The sequence below is a fragment of the Carassius carassius genome, chromosome 39 (genome assembly GCF_963082965.1).
Source record: "Carassius carassius chromosome 39, fCarCar2.1, whole genome shotgun sequence".
Classification (NCBI taxonomy): domain Eukaryota; kingdom Metazoa; phylum Chordata; class Actinopteri; order Cypriniformes; family Cyprinidae; genus Carassius; species Carassius carassius.
In genome coordinates this window covers 4569519-4597061 of record NC_081793.1, presented here as the reverse complement: position 1 = coordinate 4597061, position 27543 = coordinate 4569519, and the positions used below count along the sequence as shown (strand labels likewise).

The window sequence follows — 27543 nt, the reverse complement described above, 5'->3', positions numbered from 1 at the left end:
TCTGCATGGTCTTCACATCATCTCGCGATAACTGATATTAAGAACTTGATATTGTTATTTAATTGATTCAACACATTTTTTATTTTATTTTTTTAAGTTGAGGGGGCAAATAATCTTGTTCAGTCAACTTACAAACTAATTATGTTAAGTTGATGTTGATGCAAGTTGAATAAACTAATTCAGAAACTGCAAGTTGTCAACCTAAAAACAATCACTGAAACAACTAAACTGCAATTTATACAGTCGTGGCCAAAAATATCGGCACTCTTGGTAAATATGATCAAAGAAGGCTGTGAAAATTCATCTGCATTGTTAATCCTATTGATCTTTTATTTAAAAAATTCACAAAAATGTATCCTTTCATTGGATAATAAGAATTTAAAATGGGGGGAAATATCATTATGAAATAAATGTTTTTCTCTTATACTCGTTGGACACAATTATTGGCACCCCTAGGAATTCTTATGAGTAAAATATCCCTGAAGTTTATTCCCATTCATATTCACAATTTTGAGCACTCCAGCGTGATTATAAACATGAAATTAGATGGGCATGTATGGTAGAAGAGCACAGGCTGTTCCAGCACAGAAATTGGAAATAATTAGTAATTATGTGACATGAAAACACCCTTCAGGCCCAGGGTTCAGGAAAAATGAGTTTAATTAGCATGTATTTGTCACGGCTTACGCTGCTGGAAGGAACACGGAGCCGAGGGATAAACGAAACAAGGATTTATTAAATCAAACATAGGCAAGGTAAGAAGCAAATAACAGGTGGCAAGTGGCAAGTAACAGGTAACAAGTGGACAAGTAGACAAGTTGACAAGAAACAAGTAGACGAGTTGACAAGTTGACAAGTAACAAGTAGACGAGTAGACCCGACAAAACAGAACTGAAAGGACAAGGCTTTTATACAAGGGATAATACGGAAAACACAGGTGGATGGAATGACTAAATTAACAGGGACATGGAACACATGCGGAAATGACTAGACACACCTGGGAACTAATCAAACCACATAGAGACAGAAACTGGGTCACAGGGGCAAAAACACACAAAATGAGTCCAGGTGTGTGACAGTACTCCCCCCTCCCGGTAGGTGCGTCCTCGCACCGTAGAAACAACAAAGGGAGGCGTGGGTGGGAACTTGGGAGGAGGTTCCGGTGGAGGACAGCCTCCCAGGAGGGGGCCAGCAGACAGGGACCACAGAGGAAGGAGCCAGGGAGGAGATGACGGAGGGAGGAGCCAGGGAGGAGACAGGAAGGATCTGAAGCAGGAGGTACCCAGCAGGACCCAGGCCACAGCCATAATGGCCCAAGGTGGGGCCGACGATGGAAGGAGCCATGCAGGAGGAATGGTCACCGACTCCAGGGACTCGACCCACGGCAACGGAGCAAGTGGAGGAGGAGCCCGAGGCGGAGACGGAGAGCCGAAGAGCCAGGGTGACGGGGAGGAGCCGGAGGTCCTAGGCGGAACTGATGGCTCAGGTGACTGACGCGGCGATGTGGATCCGGAAGGCCGCGGTGAGGCCAGAGTGACCGAGGACTGAGGTGTAGCCGAGGGGATGAAGGAGCCTGACGGAGCCGGAGGGACGGAGGGATGAGGCGAAGCCGGAGGAGTGGAGTCCCGAGGCATAGGATGGACGACGCCAGACCAAGGCGGAGCCGGAGGGACGAGGGAGCCAGGCAGAGCATGTGGACTGCCAGGCCACGGCGGAGAGGAAGGAGCTAGGAGCCATGGTGGAGCCGACGGCCTCAGGCGGAGTCCAGGCCTCAGAGGCTGGAGGCGGAGGTGAGGGAGACGCCGACCAAGGCGTCGCTGGAGGATGGCGGTCCCGCTGAGCTCGCACCACAATGATGGTAGGCTGAGGGCGAGCAGAGGGGCAGCCAGACGACAGCGGAGGAGGAGGCAGGAGTGGGTGGGAGGGTGGGAATTTTGGAGGAGCAGGCATTGGAGTAAGCTCTGGGGCTGGAGCCCTTCCTGGGCTTAACGGAGGATCAGGAGCCCGTCCTGGGCTTAACGGGGGATCAGGGGCCCGTCCTGGGCTTAACGGGGGATCAGGGGCCCGTCCTGGGCTTAACGGGGGATCAGGAGCCCGTCCTGGGCTTAACGGAAGATCCGGAGCCCGTCCTGGGCTTAACGGAAGATCCGGAGCCCGTCCTGGGCTCAACGGGGGAGCAGGAGCCCGTCCTGGGCTCAACGGGGGAGCAGGAGCCCGTCCTGGGCTTAACGGAGGATCAGGAGCCCGTCCTGGGCTTAACGGAAGATCAGGAGCCCGTCCTGGGCTTAACGGAAGATCAGGAGCCCGTCCTGGGCTTACAGGAGGATCAGGAGCCCGTCCTGGGCTTAACGGGGGAACAGGAGCCCGTCCTGGGCTTAACGGAAGATCAGGAGCCCTTCCTGGGCTTAACAGAGGATCAGGAACCCGTCCTGGGCTTACAGGAGGATCAGGAGCCCGTCCTGGGCTTAACGGGGGAACAGGAGTCCGTCCTGGGCTTAACGGAAGATCAGGAGCCCGTCCTGGGCTTAACGGAGGATCAGGAGCCCGTCCTGGGCTTAACTGAGAAACTGGCATAGGTGAATTGGAAACCCCCTCATTTTGACCCATTTGGCGCTCCACATTTTGCTCCCTCGTGGTGGGCAGTGTCGCCGGCTCTCGCACCTGGTCTGACGGGTTGCTCTCTGGCTCTCCGTCATTGGTGGGCTCGGGCTTATGCCTCGTACCGTGGGGAGATTGTAGGCTGGGCTCTGGGTCCAGAGTGGACCTGGCGAGATCCTCCATTGGGCCGACCGTGAGAGGTGACCCATTTCTCACCAGATTCCACTCTATGAATGCGGCGAAATCCTCCCGAGGACCATCTTCGGGCGACAACGCTCTGCACCTGGAGTTCAGCGCGTGGTCCGGGTAGCTGGTGGCATTAGCTATCAAGAGAAACCGTCTGGTATGTTCCTCGAGAGACAGTCCCTCCTGCTCCAGCAGGAGGAGGAGGTATTCGGGGCGATAGAGGGGATCCATGACACACTACGGAAAGAAAAAGACTGTGAAAAAACGGAAAACAAAACGGAGGGAAAACACGCAGTTTTTTTAACTTTTTAGGTCGGGTCTTCTGTCACGGCTTACGCTGCTGGAAGGAACACGGAGCCAAGGGATAAACGAAACAAGGATTTATTAAATCAAACATAGGCAAGGTAAGAAGCAAATAACAGGTGGCAAGTGGCAAGTGGCAAGTAACAGGTAACAAGTGGACAAGTAGACAAGTTGACAAGAAACAAGTAGACGAGTTGACAAGTAACAAGTAGACGAGTAGACCCGACAAAACAGAACTGAAAGGACAAGGCTTTTATACAAGGGATAATAGGGAAAACACAGGTGGATGAAATGACTAAATTAACAGGGACATGGAACACATGCGGAAATGACTAGACACACCTGGGAACTAATCAAACCACATAGAGACAGAAACTGGGTCACAGGGGCAAAAACACACAAAATGAGTCCAGGTGTGTGACAGTATTTTTCAATGGTGCAGAATGGCTATATATAATTACAGGTTGGTTTGCAAATGTTTAATTTGGATGTTGCGTGTCCTGAGTGTCATGTTTTAGTTCAAATCGGTGAACTACATGTGCATGAGGGTGTGTCTAACAGAAATAGTGTAATTTGGGTCAATATGTCACCCTTTTCTATGTTTCTTTAATTTTGCATGTTTCTTAACTCTATAAAGCCTACTGTATCATATTTAATGCGCAAACTTTCACAACTTTGCCTTCTGTCTGATTGATAGTTTACTTTTTTTTTACTTTTATTGTTATTCTCAAATAAATAAATACATTCTAAAAATGTATTTTTACTGTGGAATCGTACTGATTTTTATAAAGTAAACGTACTATAAATATTTCAAGAAAAAAACCTACTGTATTAAAGCTAATTAGGTTTACTTGATTATCCGTGTGTGTGTGTGTGTGTGTATATATATATATATATATATATATATATATATATATATATATATATATATATATATATATATATATATATATATATATATATATATATATATATATATATATATATATATATATATATATATATATATATATTGTGTGTGTTTGTGTTAACATGTGAATATCAATTATGATTCATCAGGCTTTTGAGAAACACATATTTGTTGATCTTTCAATCATAATTGTATTGCATCACAGTGCATGTTTTGCTCCAACAATAGAGATATAAAGTGGCAACTAATATTTATTTTTATGAAATTTTATGAAAGTAATCTGCTATTTTGTTATTAAAATTGCACTGATTTAAATTACAAGCTACCAGAATTTGGCTCATTTTGGACCTCTGAATAAAATACTCTATGCTATATTGTGTTCTGTTCTACAATATTCTATTCATATTATATGAGCCATAAAATCATGAGGTATCAAATATTATGCTCAACGAAAAACACAAGTGCAAGTGTTTTTTTTTTTTTTGTTTGTTTGTTTGTTTTTGTTTGTTTGTTTTCTTCAATGAAAAGTTAGATAAACTGTCCCACTGAAAAAAATAAATGTATTTAGTTATTTAATATGTCAGGCTTTACAGGGTTAAAATGTGTTCTGCTTTACTTTCGGCTTTCAGGTTTTGTGTCATCTTGACACAAACTTCTTTTTCTGTCTGCTGTGTGTTAGAATCAACGTTCAGTTTTTCAGTTTTCAAGTGCATGATGAAGTTTTCCCACAAAAAGTGATTCCAGTGTAAATGTACTTAGAAAAGCAGAATATATTTGGCCTCTGCAAAAGTTTGGGGTCCTGTGCACTAGTGGGTCTCTTTCTGTGTGGGAAGAATCACTGGATATGTGATGAGACCATCGATCATACGGCTGTGGTTCTCCCTCCATCTCCTCCAGTGCTGGAGTGCAGATTGGGATCCTCTTTATGCTGTTACATTTGGCAGTGAACGAGCAGCACTTGAGCCGACACTGAACTGAAGAATGATTAGTCGCTGTGGGAAAAGTCATGTGGACAGCACAAGAGACCACCAAGCTCCTCTCTCGACAGAAACAAATGATTGTGATGTTCTTCATTAAGTATATATATATATATATATATATATATATATATATATTTACAAAGAATAACCTGCTCCTCGCTGCAGTTCAAAAGCCTTTTGGCTCACAGGTGGAGAATGCGTCACCGTGGCAAGTTTTGAGACTAGTTTAGTTTGGAGTGCTGGCTGACAATTGCGTCCCTTGATCTGAAGTGGTGTTATGCTGTCAAGTCACTGTACAGTGTGTCACTTTCATGTGAGCTGAAGTGTCGCATTGCCGAAATGTAATCTGCCATGAATTGCTTTGTTGAGACTCCAATTTGCCACATGTGGAGCTGGTCCTGTTGCCTCCACCACCAGTCTTGCAGAGGTAATAGAAGTGCCTGGTCTGCGCAGGACTCCCTGCACCTGCAGGATTAGTATTCAGACACTGGCGGTCCCTTTGTGCCGTCCCACCAGCTCAGGGTCAGACAAACCACCACACCATTAGCACAGCACTGCTTATTAACATGTAAAGCCCCGCCGCTTCTGGCATGCTAGCGTTAGACTCGATAATGAATGCAACTGAGATACTTTTTTTTTTTTATGTTCCTGGTCTTGTGTAATGACGTATCATCACAAAGTAATTTGCATACATATCTACAAACATGTCATTTAGGACTATGCAAAATGCCATTTCGTTTGGTAAGGTCTGGTTGTGCTTGTGTTGAATAATATATCATCATCTCAAAACATTAATTTCAATGCTTGAGCATTTTTAATTGCTTTTGCTGATGTGGTGTTTATGTGGGTGAATCCTGGATGCTGTTCTGTCAGGTGTTTTTGAGATACAGCAAACTCAGTTCCTGGAGGGCCGGAGTGTCACGCTGTCTAGTCTCTGTTTCCCTGGGTGTCCACTAGTGGGCTCACTTCCCCTTAGGCACTTCACCGTAGGCACTAGAATTCCACTAGTCTTGTCCTTTCATCACAGTAATTGCACTCCTGCTAATTGCACCAGGTGCCTTCACTTAATTGTCTTATCCTCCCTATATTTACCAGTCTTTTCATGTTGTCTGTATGGAGTCCTTACCCTTCGTGATCCCAGTCTTCTCGTCCTCCGAGAGTCCTCGTCTTCCTGTTCCCTTCCTGTCCTTTTCCTGTTTGTTTTATTTTTGGATTGTTCTCTGGTTTTGACCCTGGCTTGTTTGACTTCATTTTGGATTATCCCATTAAAATATCATACCTGCAATTGGATCTCTCCCTCTCCTGTGTCTTACTTGTGTCGCGATCGTCACACGGAGACCAACAGAGTTTAGATGCAAACCTAATTAAACACACCTGATCCAGCTTATCAAGTCCTTCAGGCTTATTTGAAAGCTACAGTACATGGTATATGTTATGGAACAAGGTTGGAACTAAACTCTACAGGGCTGCGGTCCTCCAGGAACTGAGATTGACACCCCTGGGTTAAAAAGATTAAGAACTTTTTTTACAAAGGTTTTCTGTTACTATTACGACTATTACAAAAGGTGCAAACTTTCACTAATGTTTAAGAAGAAAAAAAATGCTTTGATATTTTTAAATGTAATTAATATACCTATTTTCCATTTTCAATATTATTTTTTAAAACCTAAAAAAAGAATCATTAGTAGTCAGAAATGCATTAAGTGAAAGTAGTAAGACTTAAATAAAACATCAGTATTATTTGAGGCTGCATTTTGAAGAAGCTTTTGATGTATTATTTCATCTCTGTAGAAATTTAGCCATCAGGTTTTCAGACCTCTGTGTTCAAATGAGTAAAGAAATGTTCATTGCAAAAAAGTCACAATGAAGTCAAAATATTGCAGTGTTTATTATGATTATTAGAAATTATATATCCATGCACATCATTTAAAAAAAAATGATAATAATAATAATGTGCCTTTATAATCTTCAGTCACTCACTGTCTCTCACATGAAGTTTATTTATGATGTAAGTTTCTAGTGACTGTGATAAGTCACATGACAGTCACATTACAGATAAACTAACTGGCCCCAAAAGTTCTGTGGTTCCTAAAAGTGAAGATAGCTGAATTCAAACTGGCTTTTTCTACATGGGCAGCTGAGCGACTGCCATTGAGATTAATGTGAATGCTAATGTTAGTTTTCTCCAGCAGGCATTATAGACCACCTTGTTTATAATGTGCCACCTATCCCTCCGAATTATAGTTTGGTGCAGATATATAAATGATCAACACCTGTCGTCAACAAAACATTATTTCACTTTCAATGTCAACTATATATCATCACCCTTAATTATAAGTAATGCTTGCATTAGGGCCATAAAACAGCTAAAAGGTGCAGTTGTATTGACTTTTAAAAGTCTGCGACCTTGCAGCACTTAAAGTCATATAAACAAAGCTGTTTAATGTATGTAATATAGAACCCTTCAAGATGTTCTGTTCTGGCTATTCTTATCTCTTGTGCTCATGCCGCACCCTTGTTTCTTGTTGCAGTCTAGTTTAGAGCGCTTGCTGTGTTTGTCTGTCACCCGTCTGAGAAAGAATAGAAGGCAGCCACGAGGCCTGCTTCCAATTAATCATCTCAATGAGCTTTTGTTACTTTTATCCAAGAACAGGTCAATCAAACCGAGATGCTTTACCGCATTTCCCTTTGTCTGTAACCAGAGCGTCTCATCAAATATTCATAGCTTTTTCAATAATTTATCTCTCTTGTTTTAGGACACTCGTGCATGTGATTAGTAAACTTCTGAAAGTATGCTATGTATGTAAATGAGGCGGACATTTTTCGACTAGACCAGCTGAGAGTTTATAGCTACTCGATCTTTCAAGTAGAGCTATTCATTTCTCTTTGCCTTCGCTGGCTTTTATGTTATCATCTTGAAGCACCATCCCTCATTATTATTCTCCTCTCATGTCTTCAGCTGTCACTTTTTGCTACTGACCCTCAAGCCTGATATCATTATTAAGGTTGTGATGTTACTAAAATTGCAGTAGTCGATACCAATACCAGTGAAATTTTGCGATTCCCAAAACCAGTCTTAATACCTCAAATAAAACTAATATGCTACTGAAAACACTCTTCAAATTAAATGTTATTATAACAGGGGTGTTATCTCAGAGGAGGCAAGGATGGGCATTGCCCTCCAAAATAAATTAAATGACAATATCATTTTTTTTTAAAATGCATAAATTTATGAGAATTTCAAGTGTCTTGAATTTAATGCATTAATGTTTATTAAAATGATATTATTAATATAATTTTGGTTGCTTATTGATATATATATATATATATATATATATATATATATATATATATATATATATATATATATATATGTGTGTGTGTGTGTGTGTGTGTTAATGCTGTTGCATTAAAACAGAAAAATGTTTGAATAACAAGTGGACCATACATTTTTATTACATTTGTATTGGATTAAAAAAGGCCCAAACTCAAACATATGGTGTTCATGCATTTTTTTCATTTAAAGCGGTTATGAACTGGATAGAATGTTCTTTTAACGAAACCACACCTCCGAATGCTTTGCACTGACTTCCTAAGGATCCAAGCATTAGAAATGCATGGCTGAAGTTTTTTTGAATGACATGCCTGAAAAAGCGGAAAGATGACGTTTTCATTTGTTCACATTTCACAACGGACTGTTTTGTGGATAATTCTAACCATGCTGTGGGTTTTTCTAAATATATTTTATTAAAAGATATGACAGTGCCAAATTTTTTGTCCCATTTATGTTTAATCTTATCTGTTTGTAATAAACATGAAACCAGTGTTTATCACTATTAAGACACTATTACCATGCTGAAACACTTTTTGCGGTTGCGTTATATCAGTTTCCTCTAGCTCAGGCTCAAACATATTATGGCTTGATCACAGTGCTTGCTATCTCAAGTATCAAAACATACAGCATGCTGTAAATGAAAGTGTGAGAACGGTGCAATGAAGTTAGCCAATCACAGCAGTGGGCGTTTCCTTCAGTTTCTGCAAGAGGTAGTGCCCCTTGAGATTGAGTGTTGTTGTAGTTTTTTAAAGAGAGTGGAAATGAGGATGGAAAAATCTTCTTTTTACATTTACCGACTCCCCTTACATGAATATCTTTCCTTGGTATTTAGACAAAGAAATGCATTTAACTGTTTAAATGTGCAGCAGCATGAGTGCTGAAAAGAACTTGTCAGTCAGGCAGTGGTTGCCAAATTGAGTTGAATCTCTGTACTGCACTGCTATTTTTATTTGTTTGTTTATTTATATGTCTTTCATATTAACTTGGTAAAAAATTACAGCCACTTTTGACATCCCTAATCCGTACTTAGTCTTACTGAGGGTGTCTAGATCTCTTTAGTGAAGTACTAAACTCTGGGGGAAGATAGATTTGCCCTTTGTAAACCCATCCAGAGCAAGCAAACCCATTTGTTTGGCTGTGCATGTAATGGGCGGCTATCTCAGTATTCATGTATTCTGTCTGAGTGAAAGTTGTTTTTGAATGGAGGAAAACGAGCACGCCTCCCTACCCTAAGTTCAGCTGAAGGAAATTTGCCCTTTACCTCTTGTTTGGAAAGGACAGACACAGTATGCCACACGGCTTCCAAACGCACTGATCACAAATAGTTTGAAAAGGTCAACACTAATCCGCAGGCGGAACCTTTGAAAGCGGTGAAAGGTTCTTTCATTTGAAGAGGGGCTGGTAGTTTTGCAGTGTCATGATGCCGGCTTGTTTTTGTCCTGTGTTAAGTACTGATTTTTGTCTCTAGACGGTCACGGTGAGCTGGACGCCTGGAGCAGGGTGCAGTACAGGGATGTTGATGATGTTTAGTGGTGAGTCAAAAGACTTTGTTGGGTTAAAAAAGAGAGGTTGAAACAGGAAGATTGAATAAAGAGACTAAACCGTTGAAAGTATAAATAAATACATTTTCTTTAGATGTGTTGATGTATTTCAATTGGGTTGGGCAGCAGGGCTTGTTGGCTATAACAGGTAGTCTCTACTAGTATATTATGTTTTAATAGTAGAATATCAGGGTTTTAAAGGCTGCAAGAGACTACTGGGGGCCTACCAAAAAAAATAATAAAATCAACAACACAAACTATAATAATATGTTTAAGATGAAAGAATTTGACATCTATTATTGCGTTATTCAGAATACTAGAAGGCATAGTTCCGGCACACTTCATGGAGTCTTCCACGTTGTTAATCCATTCTTGTTTCTCAATCAAGAACTGCACATTTTACCTGATACACAACACACAAAAGGGACAGATTTGCTTTTTTGCATAAGCCATATTGCTTTAGGGATGTTCTGGTTAAACTTCTAAATTGATATAATCAGAAGCTGATAAATTATCTTATTGTTGGCCAAAACAAAATGCCTGGAGAGACCAGCGCTTTTAAAAATAAAACTGTAGCCATGCCATAAATGCAAACAAGGATATTTCTGTTCAGTATGTGGTATACGGTATTCCAATTTATGCAATTAAGATCAGATCCATTCGTCTTGCCAGAGCTCATATGTTTGAGAATTCAGTACAGAGATTTTTAAAGACGGCTTGCTCTGAATCATAAAAAAAACTTTTTTCCTTTTAAAGGAATTTGTATTCGAGCAGATTGATGGAGGTACTCTGAATAACAAGTGCCTTGTCTTTTATTAAATAGCAGGATTATCGATAGCTGTTATGTATTGCCTTTGGGGGCCTATGGTTTTTACACATTTTATAAAGACCAAGATCAAAGACCATAATACAGGGATTAGACTTTGACCGTTGCCAGCATCTCACGTCTTCAAAGTAAAAGAGCAAATCTACATGAAAAAGACTGTGATCTGTTAACGAGTAACACAATCGTTATAACTCAATGGGAAGAGGCCAAAGGTTTAGAATTGCAGTTTTGATATCACATCTTAATCTAACAAACTGAAATGCTCACATGAAACAAACAGAAAAGTAGTTAGAAGCCGCCCCATGGCCCATCCTCATTTTTTTGGATTAAACACGGTTCAGTCCCATTTGAAAGCCATAGGCACAAAAAAAGCAGTGGAGGTTGCTGGGATGCGTTTGCCGGCTCAGTGGACCTCATTAGTGTTGAACACTTGAGCATGCGCTTGTGTGGAGCAACCATTGGAGCGCTGTCAGAACAGAGAGCATACAAGAGCATTTTATTTTTTTTTCTTTCTATTATCTGCAAGCACAGTACACAGTGCACCAAGCAATAGGACGATGCCATACAGGAAGAACATGCCGATGTGTGTAGGGATTATATGGAAGGTACTGAATAACAAAAGCCTGTGTATCTTCCGCAAAACAGCCCAGGGGAGACAAATCAACGTGTAAGCTTGTGTACAACCAACTCTTAGTACTCCAAACCCAGGATGAAGGTTGCCTTGTCACCAGGCCGTGCATAAGCATCACAATGTATGAAAAGAAAATCACTGAACAACCGATTATGTGACAGGATTATTAACTTTTGTATTCAGTGTCCTTGAAGGGTTTTTGTCCATGTTGTTCGATCCGATAGGAGAAACACATGCTGTTCTGAGCTTTCACCTCATTCTTTATATGCTATTGGTTTTGAAAGGCAGCAGACTTGCGGTTTGAGGACAGTGAGCTTTGAGAGACGTTCTTCAGTTTGTCTGTCTACTTTCAATTGTTAATATTTGACTTACAGAGGTATAAGCAGTATGACTGTGGAAGTTTGTACTAATCAGTACAGAATGTCAAATTTACATTTAAATTATTCCAGTTCAATTACACTGTACACTACTACTTTTCCCCTCAATAGGCATGTACATCTGACAAAAGTGTAGGCCAACTTGTACTACTCTTAATCATTATTTCTTAGTTATTCACTGGCATGTGCCTTTCTGGAGCTAATAACATCGAAAATCTAATTTATGCTGCTTTAATAACTGATATTGGAATAAAACAAAATGCAGGCAGGTATTTACTAATTGCATTTACCGGAGGCCTTTTAGATTGCATACTTACAAAATTGGTAATTAAAGAATATTAACAGCAATATTGACATGAATAAGAGTTTTAAAAACCCTCACTGCCTTTGGCTGGGTAACTTTTGTAGCTTTAATAAGCTACTTAAAAACAAATATCAACAAGAAGTTCAACAAGGCTGCATTTATGTGATACATAATTAGTGAGAAATATTAATGCAATTTAAAATAGATTGTTTGCTATTTTAATATATTTTAAAATTAATTATTTCCTGTTATGACCAAGCGGAATTTTCAGCAGCCATTATTCCAGTCTTCAGTGTCACATGATCCTTTAGAATTAATTCTAAAATGCTGGCATGATTTTAATATGCTCAATAAATATTTATAATTATCATCAATGTTGAAAATGTTAATGAGTGGAAATAGAAAACAAGGTCTTTAATGTCTTTTTGATCAATTTGATGCATGCTTGCAGAATAAAAATGTTAAAATCTTGTTTTTTTTTTTGTTTTTTTTTACTGATTCCAAGCTAGCACTGCCCATTTCTGATAAAATCACATGAAATTAATGCTAATAGCAGATGGACAATTATTATTTGTCAACAGTCCATATTGTGTTTTAAAGTCTAATGTATGCTGTTCTTGGAAAGCGACAGCTGATTTTGACCATATGTTTCTTTAAGGATCAGTTTTGCTGTCGGGTTTATCTGAGGTAAAGATCTGCTCATTTAGCAACTATATAGGATGCACAATTAAGACTGATCCTGTTAACTTCTTGATTGATTCAATTCCTGTGAATATTTTGTCTAGGTAATTATAAACCAGAATCTTTTACAGCTCAAATTAATTGAGTTTGTTTTAGAAAATCAAACAGGTAAGTTGTCCGCCTGGTTTCAGAATGTGAAATAATTAAGCTGCCTTTCCAGTGATTCTCTATCAGACCTATATGTGTACATTTAATTATGTTTAATAGTGCTGAATAGCCCACTGTGCATTTATATCAAGGAGGAAAAGTGCGGCATTTAGATTGTAATTCGATTCGTTTATATGCAGTTTTGCAGTTCCAGCAGTTTTTTTAATGCACGTTTTTGAATCCCCATTTTATAACCTCTCTTACCCTCAGACTTTTCTACTGTATCTTTAACCATTGCCTGTAGCTTGAACAGTAAATTGTTAGCAGTGCCAAGTTCATGGGTTTGATTCCCAGGAAATGCAAAGGCTCACCAAGGCTGCATTTATTTGATTTAAAAAAAATTACAGTAAAAACAGTAATATTGTGAAATATTACAATTTAAAATTTCATTTTACTTTTTTCAGGCCTAGTAAAGTTTTATTCAGTTTTATTCAAAGTTTTATGGATCAGATATGATCCATGTGGAACATATCTGCAGTGTGACCCAGCAGAACCACCATTTTATTGTGTGTGATTTGTGTTTCATCATTAATGCAGTGCACCGTGTATGTGTAGGTTCCCTCCGGTCAGCGAAAATGCCCCCGTGGGAACAGTGGCAGGAGTCATCTTGGCAGCTGCCATAAACCAGACCATCGTCTACTCCATCATTGAAGGAAATGAAGACGGTGAGCACTAACCAGATTTGCATAATTTATTTAGTGAATAAGGTGCTAAAACCGTGCAGGAAGTGCATGCAATTATACCATCACTGGCAGCATACAGTACAAGTGTATACTTCAGCCAGACTATGGTTTATTTTGTCCTCAGAAACCTCAGTGAAAAAAGACAAAATTGCAGGAAATGTCACACTGGTCTTTTATGAGCTGAATATTATTGTATTGTAATAAATTATAGTTTGTAAGTCATCAAGCACTGGATAATGACAGCCCACAGACTCCTAGACAGTGTTTTTTAGGTGGCTGTCAGCTGCAAGTTATCAAAAGCTCAGTGAGAGAGAAGGTTTTGTTTGAAGGAGTGTACTTCCTGTTGCCATGCGTCATCAGAAAGCAAGCGAGAGCAGGAAGAGGGAGGTGTGCGTGATTAAATCCTCTCCGTTCAGAATGTGTTCAGCCGAAATCACATTTGAATACATCTGGTGCTGGTTTAAAGCGACGGGGAAATCGTTTCGGTACATTCCCATTAGACGGAATCAAGAGGCGTAAATAGGTAATCAAAGGGCTGTTTTCATTAGCACAAACTAGAAGAAGACAGGAAGAATAAGGTAATCATTCCACCCTTCAAACCGCCAAGATCCATGGCGTTTAATGTGATGACATCACCCTAGATCAGAGCTAATCCTTTATGAATGTTAATGAGACTTAAGAGGGGAGTAGTGCACTCTGGACCTGAAATCCCAATATAGCTATGTGCATTAACAATACGAAAGGGAGAGTTGTAAGACCTGGACTTAGCCGGGCCAATAATTACTGATTGAGTAATGTCATATTATGGTAAAGGTATAGTTGACAATATAGTTATTTTTTTCTTCCTGTGAATGCAATGGTAAAAAAAAATGTATATTGTAAAGAACCATGGTAATCTCTATTCTGGATAATCCAGTGAAAAAAAATCCAATGAATGCTTAAAAAATTATGAGTATCTCATCACTTGTGAAAAAGAATTGCGTTTAACTGTATTGCATGTGTAATTCTTGGAATTATATATATATATATATGATAGGTAAAAATTGATAGCCTGAATGCACTGTAAGTCGCTTTGGATAAAAGCGTCTGCTAAATGCATAAATTTCATTTAATAAAATTTAATATATATATATATATATATATGGGTTAGGGTTAGGCCACTTATGTGTACTTAAAGTAACTCTATGCTCCTTAACACGCTTAAGTATACTTTTAAAAAAAAGTGCACTTTGTTATAATGTCAAAATAAAGGTTTCAATAAAAAAGGTATTTTATATCACGCTAAAGCACGTAAAGTACTTTTAACTGTAGTGTTTGTTACTACATTTAGTTAATACAAATTAAAAACAAAAGTCAATGAATACATTTTAAATGTACTAAATTGTGACTTCATCATTACAAATGTGCAATTTGTAATATACAAAATTATATTTTAGTTTATGATAAATGCTTGCCAGTACATTCGGCAGTACACTTTTACCATATTTCAAAAACAATAGAAGTAATTATGGAATTACATATAGAGATGTACTTAAATCCTGCTTAAGTGGGTATAAAAATCACTCTTAAGTTCAACTAATTGCATTTAAGACACATTTAAACTATAATGCATTTTAAATTAATTATAAATAACATACAATTAACCATCCAAAAACATTAAATTCAATTTATTGTTATTGTAAGTATATTATTTATGTAATCTTTACTTATTTATTATTATTTATTTAATATATATATATATATATATATATATATATTTTTTTTTTTTTTTTTTCTGACACTAGTCATAGTCTGACGCTATATAATAAATATCTAAGATTACATAATTCGGACTGTGTGTATCTGAGGGTGAATCAGTTAAAATAGCAGTTAAACACACCTGCTGTCTTTCTCCTGTTGTGGTAGGTGAATTCTTTGTGAACAACATCACTGGAGTTATAAGCACCGCCAAGCCACTGGACTACGAGAGCAACAGCAGTTACGTCCTCCGTGTGGAAGCTGACTCCATGAGGGTGGTGTCGTCCAACCTACGAGCCCCATCCAAAAGTGAGGCTTCTTTTAATGCCCATTCACATCATGGACGATATCTGTAAAGTTTCAATAATTGTCTGATTCTTAGAGAAGTTAACGTTACAGCTATCATGTTAGCCAAACAGAGAAACAATATCAATGGTTCAATATCAACTTTCAGAAGGTTTTTAATTTATTTATTTATGTTTTCTGCAGATGAATGATTAAACATTGACAGTGTACAAAGAGTAAAGAGTGCAAGCATTTAAAGTGTCAGACAACAAAACTGCAGCTCATGCTTATAATAAACAGAATTTGATCTTCTGTTGGTGTGGACGCTAATATAGTTATAGTTATCTTTACATTTATCAATCTTGGTGTGAACTGGACCTTTTTTTTTTCTTTTTTTTTCTTTTTTTACCCTTTTTATGGATTTAAACTGTCAAATGTGTTTAAGGGATTCTAGACTTGGTTTCTGAACACATCAGTTCCGCAGCATTCCGTATGGATCTGCTTTTGACCCTGGGACATTTTATGTGGCTTGAAAGCTTGTTCAGCGAGTTTTAACTTTTTTCATTTTATTTTGTGGTGAGTAAAACACCTCCTTTCCAGCATGCCAGAGCAGAACATCTCAATGTAATAAAAGTATAATCGTAAATGACTTCCTGTCATCTCGTGTTCCATTAGTATGTGGGGATGGGTGGCTGCTTGTCCATCTTTTCCATGTGGAGTTGATTATGGAAAATATTTTTTTTTAGAAAAGAATTCATGATTAAACAGATTACACAGCTATGTATATTGATTTTATTTTTCTCATTTAATGTTCTGAGTACGCAAACCTGGTGATAAAATCAAAAGATTAGTTGCGTCCAGTCGGTCTGTCAGCTTAATTGATTGTTTAATGCAAGTTTTAATTAATTATATCTTGTCCGTGTGCTTGCAAGAGCTGCCAGGTCCTTGTTTTAAATAAGACCTTATGGTTCTCATTGACTGACATGGATTGTGAATTTATTTGAAATTGTAATTAAATTAATTACATCATGTGCAGACTAATTAATCTAATTACTTCATAGTTTGCATGACAGGACTAAGGTCTCCAAATGAAGAGAATTTAAGAACTTTACATTATTTTAGCAGATACAAGCATTACAAAAAGTCAATATATTGTTTAAAAGACTTGCTTTTTGGTTCACTTGCTGGATTTATTCATTGTTGTTGGTTTTCATTTCACCCGTTGGTCAGCGATCCTCTTGTGTCATGTCTTTCTGCTCTGTGCTGTGATGCTTCAGCGCTCCACTCTGAGTGACTGTGAAGAAATGGGCAGAAGATTCTGGAAACCCCTTGGCATGAGTGCTGATGTCTGTCGGATGATAAATCGTGTTGTTGCTCTGCATACCCCCACAAAATATGACTTTGCCTTTTACTTTGAGAGGTGACAGACGATGATCTTGAAGGACTTGATGAAGAAATGCTGTGCTCCATAAAAAAAAAATGCACTTCAGCAGTTTAGATGTGCAAAACTGAGTCTGGAGGGCAGAGTTTTGGTGATCTCCTGAGTTTGATTGTAATTGCTTTAAGGCATTTTCCATGAGAGCAGTACACTTTTTTTTTTTTGTTTTTTGTTTTTTTTTGAGAACTAGCATGAAAACTGGGTAGTTCATAAATACTTTAAAACTTATAATGCTAGTTTAAAATACTTCTGAAATGTAACATCATATAAAAATATCATAATTTTTGACATTTGTTGAATTGATATTTACTTCATTGTAGTTAAAAGCTCTATTTTATTTTATATATATATATATATATATATATATAAATTACTGTTGTGTTGGCTGCATTGTCAAGTCGACATGAAATGGAAAGTAAACCTGTTTTCTAAATGCATATAATTGATCTTACTGTGAATGATTAATTTATGCATATGAAAAATAAATAAGTAAATAAATAAATAAGCTCATAATTTTTATTTATAATTTATAAAAAAATATATATATATTTATTTCATAATTGTTTTAATTGTATGCACATCACAATACAGAAGAAAATATCTGTCACCATTTCCACTACATCAATAATTTTATCATTCAACCTCTTGTTAAATGTTGTTTTTAAAGAAAAAAAAAGTTTCAAAAATTGCTTTTTATTCCTTATTTTATTTTTTGATCAAAATACTATTTTAATGCTTACTAAATGTCTGTAAAAATACAAATTCAAAAAAAAAACCTATAAAAAAACTGTATACATATTTTAGATGCAGGTTTAAAACTGATATAACATTCTTGTGTGATTTTTATTTTAATTTTTTCACCTCACAGGCAACACAGCAAAGGTCTTCATTTATGTGCAAGATGAGAACGACCATCCTCCTGAGTTCACTAAGCCCTTTTACCTCGGTGGGGTTGCAGAGGATGCCAAGACCTTCACCTCTGTTTTACAGGTCCAGGTAAAGTGTCTTCTCCCGCAGAATTGTAACTCTATCCATAAGGGTTCAGACAGCACTCCCACGGATAAGCCAAGGGCTGTTCACTAACTGTTGCATATTGCATCCGAATGGCATCCTGTAATATGATTGGCTAGTTTTCCTGGCCTGGAAAAGTCATGGATATTAATCAAATCTTAAAAGTCATGGGCATGTCTTTGGTGAATATTCATTTTTCTAAAATTTCAATGGTTTGCTATTGCTCTTGCTTAGAGAAAAAAAATTGTTTGCAAACCTTAATGATGTTAGAATTGTGAACAAAGGATTCTTTTGCTAGTTTTCTTCTGTACTGGAGGTTGAAGTCAGTTGGTTCCAGTGTCCGTGTGAGGAGTTGCTGTTGATCAGATTGCTGGTCTTGGCTGAGGAGTTTAAGTCTACTCAGCTGGGGTCTGAAAGATTGGATCATCTTGAGACAGCTTGTAAAATGTCATGGCTGTGGGGCCCCGCTGATACAGATCTCAACACAACTGTCAAAAACGTGGACAAGGGCACCACATTCCCTGGAAAGAAAATGAATCAAAGATCCTCATCAATCAGCCAGGCTTTCTCAGATAGCACGGACTGTGTCCTTTTCCAGCCGCTGATCCTCTATCTCGCTCTGTATTATTTTGTTTTCTTTGTCTTTTCTAGTACTTTTCTGTCTAACAATGGCTTTGACTCTCAGACTTCTCTGATTAACCCTGTCTCTTACTCAAACCCATATTTTAGCCTAAAACATACCCTATGCAAGTACATAAAACAGACACTTCTGGCATCTCATGCTCGATTTTAAAGATTTATTACATGCGTTTAACCATTTCTGTGTGATTTATAATGCACACTATAGCAGACATTTGTAAAAAATGTAATCTGTAATGGCAGAGTAAAAGTTAGATGAGTTTCACATTTATGGCTAACTACCTCAATAATTACTGGTAATCCGAGAGAGATTTGAAGTTAACTCTATCACCCCCTTGAGAACAGACGTGCTAGGGATGTCAAATGTAGCTGTATAGTATAAAGATGATGCTAAAATGAAGTAATGTAATGCCAGAACTGCATCAGTAATACTGAGTACTGATTCTATAGCTCCGCCCCCTTGGTTACTGTTGCTTACTCAGATGAGCTTTGAAGAACATAAACTGGAGATTTCAGTGATCAGTGCATTTTTCAATAAAATTGGCATGGACTTGATTGGACTTGACTTGACTTGATGCATGTGAATTGTGGCATTGCTTCTTTGCCATAAACAGTTTAAAGGAAAAGATCAATTCCTAATGTTTCTAAATTAGACCTGTCGCCGTCTGTTATGTCATTAGTATTAATCAAAAGACACTATTGACAAGATAAATAGAAGAAAATTGACAAGATAAATAGAAGAAAAAAAAACACTCATTGCTTCTGGCTGGATAACTTTTAACATGTTTGTCATTGTTGAAAATACACAAATCTATAAGAAAAAAAACACTTTATTATTAATTTTAATTACAAACCCCTTTGCCAACAATTTAAAGGGATAGTTCACCTTCAGTTGCTGGTCTCCACTGACTTCCATAGTATGAAAAAAAAGGAGAAAAAAGTCAACTGGAGGTGAACTATCCCTTTAAGTATTTACAATTAATAATTTTACTTTACATTTAACTACTTTATTTTTTTCTCCAATTTCAGACAAACCAGCGAACTCCAAGCACTGCTGATTTCATTAGTCTTTGTTCTCTTGTTTTTATTCGTTCAGTTGCATGAAATTGGTTTCTCTCTTCTTTTTTATATCATTTTTTTCTTGTCTTGAATAATTACAGTTTTAATTAAAACATTTTTCTTCAGATATACTTGAAGGCTAATTTACTTTAATATTTATACTAATGTTTCTCTTCACAGAAGTGTATTAAACAATTGTGTCCTTGTGGCTCAGTGGTAGAGCATTGTGTTAGCAGTGCAAAAGGTTGTGGGTTTGATTCCCAGGGAACACATGTTAGATGCATTATTTTTTGCTTAAATGCACTGTAAGTCGCTTTGGATAAAAGCGTCTGCTAAATGCATAATTGTAAAATGTAAATGTAATAGTAATTTAGTTTTTACAGTGGTATCAAAATGCCAACGTCTTTCACAAGTGTCTAAATTTATGTATTTGATTACGTGTTTCTGGCCTCAGAACTACAACCTGTAAAAGTCGTTTATGTAATTATCTCAGTGTTACTCTAATCAGACATGCAGGCCAGGTGCGGTAACTCAGGCAGGGGTTCACCTCATATGACTTCGCCCTGTCTTAAGTTCATGTGCAGACTAAAAGAACAGCGACTGTGATGTTATCAGGTGCCCGGCGTCCTGTGTTCGATCAAGAAGACCTTATTAGCCAAGACCCCAGACTGAGTTAAGCCATGCAGCAGAAGCTCAAGGTTTCATAGGGTCACGTTCACTGCGAATACAGATTACCATCATCAGTGTCTTTTGTTTGCTTGAAGAAATGCCTGAGATATGAAGTTCAGCGGGCAAAAATCCAAATATGCAGCCTTGACATACACGGTCATGCATTTTGTCCATTTCTCAGGTGTCGCAGGAATCGCTTACTATGGATTTTTGTTCAAGCCGCTCAGGGATTTGTAGATTAGTCTAATCTACTTTGAAATCCCTCTTTAAATAGTTTTGAGGAGAAAAAGGCGAGAAAATTGAAACTGTCCCTTGCTCTGCCAAGCCTAAGGATAGAGATGTCGATGAAAGAACTTCTTTTACTTTGCGCTGTAAAAACGCTTTCTCCGATTAGCCCTGCATACATTGTTCCATCCTGATCTGATGATTAGTTTATGCAATTTATCAACCTTCTAAGAAAACATTACCTTTCTGATGTTCCTTGAACTTTATTTGAGGACGGAAACGTGAAGAAGGAAAATGAAAAGAGACTTTAGTGGAAATAAATTTAACTCAAGATCTGTGTTACAGCGTCAATTGAAGTATTTCACCGCATTGCGCATTCTGTCCACACTAAATGATCAATTAAAAGACTGACCTTTTCTTCGCATGTGTCTTTAATACACACTTACTGTATCTATTGAAACAGGTCTTCCATGCGTATTAGAAAAATATCTGGCTTCTGAGAAAACATTGCCTATTTGATGTTCCTTGAGTGTAATGTGAGGTGTGTGTAATCTGATATATATATATATATATATATATATACATATATATATATATATATATAGATAGATAGATAGATAGATAGATAGATAGATAGATAGATAGATAGATAGATAGATAGATAAAACATGAAAAGAGAGAGGGAAAAAACAGACTTCTGTAGAAATACAGATTGAATTTCAAATAGTTTTGCCTCAAGATCTGTGCAGCAGCAGTGATCGAAGGTTTCCACCGTGAGCTGTGCATTGTGTCCACGCTCAGCCTCTCTTTATGACCAATTAAAAGACAGACCTTTTATTTGCAAGGGCCTTTAATACACACTTACTGTATATAATGAGATGGATCTTCCAGGCATATTGGAAAAACATTTGCTTTCTAAGAATACATGGCTTTTCTGATGTTCCTAGGGGTTAATCTGGGACGCATAACACAAAAAAACTGTTACGACTGCGGCACAGAGGCGATCAAAGCATTCCGCTGCCAAGTTGTCCGTGATCAGCCTCACTAAATGACTAATTAAAGATGGAACTTTTGTTTGCAAGGGCCTTTAATACATACTTACTGTATTTATTGAAACCGGTCTCGCAGGCATATTGGAAAAGGTCTCATTTGTGTTAATTACTCTGCCTGGTCTGGGGCACCCTGCTGTCCGTGGAGCCGCCCGTTCCCCTCTCTTGTAAAAAGCCATTATAAATCATTGTCACCGCAGTGGAGTGCTATAATGTTCAGCTGAGACTGAAGCCAATGTGTCATAAGTGCTGTGAAATCAAAGCTTGGAGCTCCTCCTAAAGGCCAGAGGGGGAAGTGCATACGCCGGCAGAGGTTGAGCATCTCTGTGTTGTACAAGGTGATAAGTAGCTTGTGGCTATTCCTCTCTTTGACATGTCTGTGCTCTATTGTATCTGACAGGCTGTGGATAAAGACACAGGGAATTATAGCGCCATGCTGTACAGGCTGATTATCCCCCCAACTACTGACGGCAAAGACGGCTTTGTTATTGAGCCCTTCACAGGAGTAATTAAGACAGCCATCATGTACAGAAACATGCGGCGCTCCTACTTCAAATTTGACGTGGTTGCTACCGACGACTACGGGGCGGGACTCAGTAGCAGTGCTCAAGTGGTGGTACGTAAGTGATCCAGAAGCATAAAGTTGAGTGTTTTTGCATTGTTTCCCATTCAAAAGTCAGATTTGTGAACAAATGACTCTTTTTAATGAATCAGTCAGAAAGACTCACTGACAGATCACGAGTTACCAGTTTGATCCCTTAGTAACTGAATCAGTCATAAATATAACATTTGACTCACTTAAACAAAACTTTCAAGTCATATTTTCACTTTCATTCACGTCGTTTCATATGACAACATGTAGTTAAAGACCTTTTCAATCCAGACCCCAAATATGATTATCCTTGTGAGAGGGACCCTCATCCTAAACTTTAAAAGGCAATCTATGCTGTGAAAAATGTATTGATATTATTATAAATATGTGTAAAATATTATTTGAAAACTATTTGGCTTCTAATACGTTAAATTATAATGTTTTGTTTTGTTTTTCTACTCACAATAGCACTGTACTGTTAGATGTTTTATTTACTTTTTATAATTTTTTGTATGCATGTACTGTATTAACCATCAGGTCAGATTTTGAGTAGTCCTCCTCTTTGTAACCCATTATTATACATTTACATTTAATAAATACATTAAATGTATATATATATATATACATTTCATCAAAAATCTCTTCTTTTTTTGTCAAAAACTACATCTGGCTAATATTTAGTATGATTATAATCCAGTAAATCACTTCCATCAATACCTCCCAAAGCTTGCACAGACAAGAGATCGCTCGTTTCTCCATCCAGTTCATCTGTGTTTTTGTTCGGGAAGTTTTGCATTCGTTCAGAAGATGTTTAATAGCGCCTCCAAGTGTATAACAGTGAAAACATGAAAAGCCGTAAAAACTCGTCAAAGGCGGGGAAGCGTTGTCTTCTAAGTGACGATATAACTCATCAATGGCGGGGAAAGAGTTAAGGATGTTTAGATAACTGGAGAACAAGAAAAATACAGATATTTTTATTTTTACATTATTTGTTTTTTTTTGTTTTTGTTTTTTTGCAGCATAACATCACAAGTATATATAAACAAATCTATAAATTGCTGGTCGTTATGTGCATTTGCATTTCTTCAATTCTAATGTACAGTAAGCACAGATTTACCATTAAGTAACCTTTAACTTATTTCTGTCTCTCAGATACAATCACAGAAACAGCATACATTTTAAATGTTACACGGTCTAGAGCTTAATAACTTAAATTATTATACCAACAGGGATATGACTATTTAACTTGAAGTAAAAATTAATACTTCAAATATAGTAAATATTTATAAAATATTTAGGCACAGTTTAGAGCCTTCATGCTACACTATCATTTTCTCTTATAGAGATTATTTTTGTTTTATCTCACAGGTGTCTGTGGTTAATCAACTGGACATGCAGGTGGTCGTGTCCAATGTGTCGCCCACTGTAGTTGAACAGAACAAGGATCAGCTGATTGGGTAACGCGTTCTATACAAACACACTCTTCATCCTGGTTCATAGTGAGAATTGGTCCCTGAACAAAAGTGTTGCCATAAAAATATGTCACACAAGTCATATGGGTCACTTTTATTATGCTTTTAGGATGTTTTATGATATTTTTGGTACTCAGCATCACCCCTCCTAGTTTATTTCCATCATATGGAAAAGAGCTGCATGAACATTTTTCAGAATTTCTCCTTTTTTGTTCCATAGTTTTGGAACAATGCATGTAAATGATGACAAAACATAAATTTTCACTTTTACATCCCTGTTGAGATAGTACAGTGCAAATATGAAATTCATAATATATATAGAGACAGGAACACACTCGCATAACAGAACTCACAGCCCAAAACATCTTATTCTCTCTTGTCGGGCTTTTTCCCCAGCAAACCTGCTGCTTGTTCCTTTCCCCCAAGTAGAGTCATCATTCCAGCCTCTGTTCTTTTTTGTTCCATGTTCTTATTTCACCTCAGCAGCTGTGAATGGGGGATATCTGAGAAACTGCAGGTAATTGGCTGAGGAGGGCTGGCTGCTCTGAGATGTGAGCTGAGGGGTAATAAAGACACCTACTGGGAGGAAAATTTTGAGGAGTACAAGACTGATTTTTTTTTCTTTGAATTGCAAGTATATATTTCACATTTCTGACTTTGTAACTTGCAGTTGCTTGTTAGAAAATCAGAAATGCGAGATATAAACTCACAACTGCGAGAAAAAAAGTCCGAATTGTGAGGAAAAAGTCACAATTTCCTTTTTTTTTTTATTTGGTGGAAACGTGCTTTCGTGGTTTTGAGAATGTTCTCTGTGTGAAAATAACATTCATTAGTTGTTTGAGAATTCCTTTTGGTGAAAAATGGTGAATAGAGCGTCTTCAGTCTGTCAAAAACTTCTGTTGTCAATCATTTATTTTCTGTCTCTCAATGCAGGATTTTAGAGCGCTATGTCCAGGACCAGATTCCGGGAGCTAAAGTTGTCGTGGAGTCGATCGGGCCGCGTCGTTTTGGCGAGGGTTATGACCAGGAGGACTACTCAAAATCTGACCTGATGGTTTATGCAATTGACCCACTGACCAACAGAGCTCTCTCAAGACAGGAGCTCTTCAAGTGAGTGCTTTCTCTCATCCAACTTACCCTCACTGACTCCATTTCTGCATTGCTCTTCTTTCTCTTAACCTCCTGACCTTTCCCTCAGACCTAAGCAACTAACCGCTAGAGATCTATCTATGGGATATATATGTGTTTTTCAGCCATACAGTAAATGGAAAGAAATACTTTATATTATTTAGCCAAGCAATGCAAAAATGTAGACTGCTACACAAAAATGTCAAAACAAAGGATGTTGTTGGTGCGTCAAGTGGATTTGACTTGAAAAATCTGACACTAAGCAAAAAAAAAAAAACTGATGCCTAATGCACTGATGACTAATTTTTCATTATTAGTTCTGTGTTCATCAGGTTCCACAATTAAAAATACTACTACTACTAATAATAATAATAATAATAATAATAATAAATACTATTAATTAACTTTCATTTGTAAATTATTTAATTAACTGGATTATGCCAAAAAAGTGTGTTCAGTGTGTGTGTGTGTGTGTGTGTGTGTGTGTGTGTATATATATATATATATATATATACAACCCGAATATTCCGGAAAAGTTGGGACGTTTTTAAAATTTTAATAAAATGAAAACTAAAGGAATTTCAAATCACATGAGCCAATATTTTATTCACAATAGAACATAGATAACGTAGCAAATGTTTAAACTGAGAAATTTTACACTTTTATCCACTTAATTAGCTCATTTAAAATTTAATGCCTGCTACAGGTCTCAAAAAAGTTGGCACAGGGGCAACAAATGGCTAAAAAAGCAAGCAGTTTTGAAAAGATTCAGCTGGGAGAACATCTAGTGATTAATTAAGTTAATTGATATCAGGTCTGTAACATGATTAGCTATAAAAGCTTTGTCTTAGAGAAGCAGAGTCTCTCAGAAGTAAAGATGGGCAGAGGCTCTCCAATCTGTGAAAGACTGCGTAAAAAATTGTGGAAAACTTTAAAAACAATGTTCCTCAACGTCAAATTGCAAAGGCTTTGCAAATCTCATCATCTACAGTGCATAACATCATCAAAAGATTCAGAGAAACTGGAGAAATCTCTGTGCGTAAGGGACAAGGCCGGAGACCTTTATTGGATGCCCGTGGTCTTCGGGCTCTCAGACGACACTGCACTCATCGGCATGATTGTGTCAATGACATTACTAAATGGGCCCAGGAATACTTTCAGAAACCACTGTCGGTAAACACAATCCGCCGTGCCATCAGCAGATGCCAACTAAAGCTCTATCATGCAAAAAGGAAGCCATATGTGAACATGGTCCAGAAGCGCCGTCGTGTCCTGTGGGCCAAGGCTCATTTAAAATGGACAATTTCAAAGTGGAATAGTGTTTTATGGTCAGACGAGTCCAAATTTGACATTCTTGTTGGAAATCACGGACGCCGTGTCCTCCGGGCTAAAGAGGAGGGAGACCTTCCAGCATGTTATCAGCGTTCAGTTCAAAAGCCAGCATCTCTGATGGTATGGGGGTGCATAAGTGCATACGGTATGGGCAGCTTGCATGTTTGGAAGGCTCTGTGAATGCTGAAAGGTATATAAAGGTTTTAGAGCAACATATGCTTCCCTCCAAACAATGTCTATTTCAGGGAAGGCCTTGTTTATTTCAGCAGGACAATGCAAAACCACATACTGCAGCTATAAGAACAGCATGGCTTCGTCGTAGAAGAGTCCGGGTGCTAACCTGGCCTGCCTGCAGTCCAGATCTTTCACCTATAGAGAACATTTGGCGCATCATTAAATGAAAAATACGTCAAAGACGACCACGAACTCTTCAGCAGCTGGAAATCTATATAAGGCAAGAATGGGACCAAATTCCAACAGCAAAACTCCAGCAACTCATAGCCTCAATGCCCAGACGTCTTCAAACTGTTTTGAAAAGAAAAGGAGATGCTACACCATGGTAAACATGCCCCGTCCCAACTATTTTGAGACCTGTAGCAGAAATAAAAATTGAAATGAGCTCATTTTGTGCATAAAATTGTAAACTTTCTCAGTTTAAACATTTGCTATGTTATCTATGTTCTATTGTGAATAAAATATTGGCTCATGTGATTTGAAAGTCTTTTTGTTTTCATTTTATTAAAATTTAAAAAACGTCCCAACTTTTCCGGAATTCGGGTTGTATATATAATATTTAATTTTACACTAAATTTCCTGCATACATAATTATACACACACTTAGCGTTTTATAACATTTCTCATAGCATTATTTAAGATACCACCCACCCCTAGCCCTTAGTTAGTCTGTTATTCATAGTGTATTTTTTGTTTGCCCATTTCTCACCCATGCAGCACAATAAAGCTGATGAAATGTTTGTTTATAAATTTTCAAATTATTCATAAAAAATGAGACTTGTGGTTATATCTGTAGCCAGATTGTCTGTTTTGTCACAGTAATTAGCCTGCTCTGACAGCACGGTTTCTAATACTTGTACAAGCAAATCATGAATTGTAGGCTGTCGAATGTGCTTTACTTCTAATTTAGTCAAAATTCAATCCTTTTTTCTCTTTTATTTATATAGCGCTTTATACAATACAGACTGTGTCAAAGCAGCTTTACAGTGTTGAACAGAAAGGGATAAAAAGGTGTGCTGATAATGCAAGAGGATAATATAAAACCGTCAGTTTTTCAGTTAGTCAATTCATTGTTGATTCAATGATTTCATCATCCAGCTTAGTTCAGTTCT

At 37.7% G+C, this 27543-nt stretch overlaps 1 protein-coding gene across 3 annotated transcripts in view; it reads left to right on the top strand.

Annotated features, from left to right (window-relative positions):
* LOC132121260 (protocadherin-15-like) overlaps positions 1 to 27543 on the top strand; it is a 224751-nt gene that overhangs the window by 179322 nt on the left and 17886 nt on the right. For all 3 annotated transcript variants that reach the window (XM_059530486.1, XM_059530485.1, XM_059530484.1), the window contains exons 25-30: positions 13434 to 13543; positions 15467 to 15607; positions 17890 to 18017; positions 22074 to 22289; positions 23634 to 23722; positions 24671 to 24847. In XM_059530486.1, the coding sequence (XP_059386469.1) occupies positions 13434 to 13543; positions 15467 to 15607; positions 17890 to 18017; positions 22074 to 22289; positions 23634 to 23722; positions 24671 to 24847 (861 nt within the window). The remainder of the gene's footprint in view (positions 1 to 13433; positions 13544 to 15466; positions 15608 to 17889; positions 18018 to 22073; positions 22290 to 23633; positions 23723 to 24670; positions 24848 to 27543) is intronic.